Raw genomic sequence first — 1,752 nt, forward strand, 5'->3', positions numbered from 1 at the left:
GAGAGGTGAAATCCAGCCATGAAAACAAGGCAGAGAGGTTGGAAGGAAGAAGGGACATATTAGCCAGCTACATTTTTGGGCACTGGCTAAAAAAGGTCTTGCCGATTTGAGCAAAGAAATTATTTATTCTGCTGAGAAAATCATTATTTGTAAGTGAAGAAGGCTGCATTAGAGGCATGCAACTCCCATGGTCAGTTTTTCCTCTGAACTGAAACCACAGCAAAGCCCTGGCTTTTGGCAGATAGCTCATGTCAGAGGCTCATAGTAGGATACATAGCTCATGTCAGAGGCTCATAGTAGGATACTGAATTGATTACGCACAGGGTTGGAGCCAGTGGGCACAGGCAGCGAGCACCATGCTAACCGCAGTGAAGGAAGAGATGAGGGCAGACAGATCTGGCAGTGGTGCTAAAGACCACGCTTTTTTCCAGTTGATTTGAAGGACTAGGTGTCCATGGAGCAGCCTCCAGGTACCAGCTCTTGTCTGTCTCCTCAAGAAGCAACCACAAGAACTGAATCAGAATATTTACAGACACTCAGGATGTCGGCTCAGCAATAAAACAGAAACATCCAATGGTGGGTTCACCCATGTGGCTCTTCAGCCATCCTGCCAAAACATCCCCTGAAACTTGCCCGAAATGGCCTAGATGGACATTCTCTCCTTTACACAGAAATGTTTTGTTTTGTTTAAATCAGTGCAGTGCTTTTCACAGCATCGGGGTCATGTGTTTAACTTAGAATTTTCTTCAGCACAGAAATGTCAGCACTGACACGAGGAGCCCTGCAATTAATTTTTCAGGAAGGGCAAGTAGAGTCGGTGAGGGGAAAAGAGCAAGCTAGCAGAAAACCTAAAGGCAGGATGATAAAACTCTGGAGTATGCCATGTGCAAAAGTCAATGTCTCCCAGTATTCAGTAGCCAGCTGGGGAGTGTGGTGTTACAAGGGCAAAAACCTAAAATAAAGTGAGGCTGGGCAGACAAAATAGTGATGTTACGGGAGCAGCACATCCACCACTTGAAGGAATTTCGCGTGTGCCCAGACCACCGTGTGTATCCAGTGGCTACAGCCACACTAAAGCCAACGCTGGTTACCTTTGCTGTGAAGTCTGGCGCGGACAACTACAGTTTTCCTCTTGCAGCTTGTCTCTACCGGGACTGGGCGCTGAGACCAGGAATCGAAAGTAAAAAGCCAAAAAAGATGTTTCTCCGGGAGTGTGAAGCCAGAGCCCTGACCCCAGTCCCGCGGCTGCTGAGCGGGGCGCTCTCAGGCGCTTCCCGCGCCTCACGGCTGCCCGTTTGCGGTGCGGGCTCTGGGGTTCAGTCACCCCGCGCTTCTCAGGGTCCTTTCACCCGGGGCGGCCCCGCTCCCATTTAACCGCCCGGGCAGGGGCTCCCGGCGCGGGGAGCGGGCTGGAGCGGCCGGTACCGGTCCCTGCGGCGGTGCGGAGCGGAGCCGGGAAGAGGAGGGCTTTTCCTTGCTGCCATTTGCCTATTTAAACCCGGCCGCAGGCTCTCCGGGAGCCCGGCGGTACGGCACGGCGGGCGGGAGGGCCGCGGCGGGGTGACGAGGCGCGGAGCCGCCAGGCCGGTTGGGGGCTGCGTCCCAGCTGGCAGCCTCGGTCGCGGTGAGTGTCCCCGGGACGGCGGTCCCCGCTCGCTCGGGCCGTGGAATTTTCGGTGCGGGTTTTTTTGGGTTTTTTGGAAGGCGAAGGGGGGCGGGGGAGGGCCGCTCCTGCCCGGCGGGCCCCGGGGC

At 55.1% G+C, this 1,752-nt stretch overlaps 1 protein-coding gene across 1 annotated transcript in view; it reads left to right on the forward strand.

Annotated features, from left to right (window-relative positions):
• The first annotated feature begins 987 nt into the window (after window positions 1–987).
• Window positions 988–1,752, forward strand: part of CERS6 (ceramide synthase 6) — a 126,130-nt gene continuing 125,365 nt past the window's right edge. Inside the window, exons 1-2 of the mRNA XM_014954133.1 lie at window positions 988–1,293; window positions 1,509–1,624. Coding sequence (XP_014809619.1) covers window positions 988–1,293; window positions 1,509–1,624 — 422 coding nt within the window. The remainder of the gene's footprint in view (window positions 1,294–1,508; window positions 1,625–1,752) is intronic.

Source organism: Calidris pugnax, unplaced genomic scaffold (assembly GCF_001431845.1).
Source record: "Calidris pugnax isolate Ruff unplaced genomic scaffold, ASM143184v1 scaffold103, whole genome shotgun sequence".
In the NCBI taxonomy this organism is placed as follows: domain Eukaryota; kingdom Metazoa; phylum Chordata; class Aves; order Charadriiformes; family Scolopacidae; genus Calidris; species Calidris pugnax.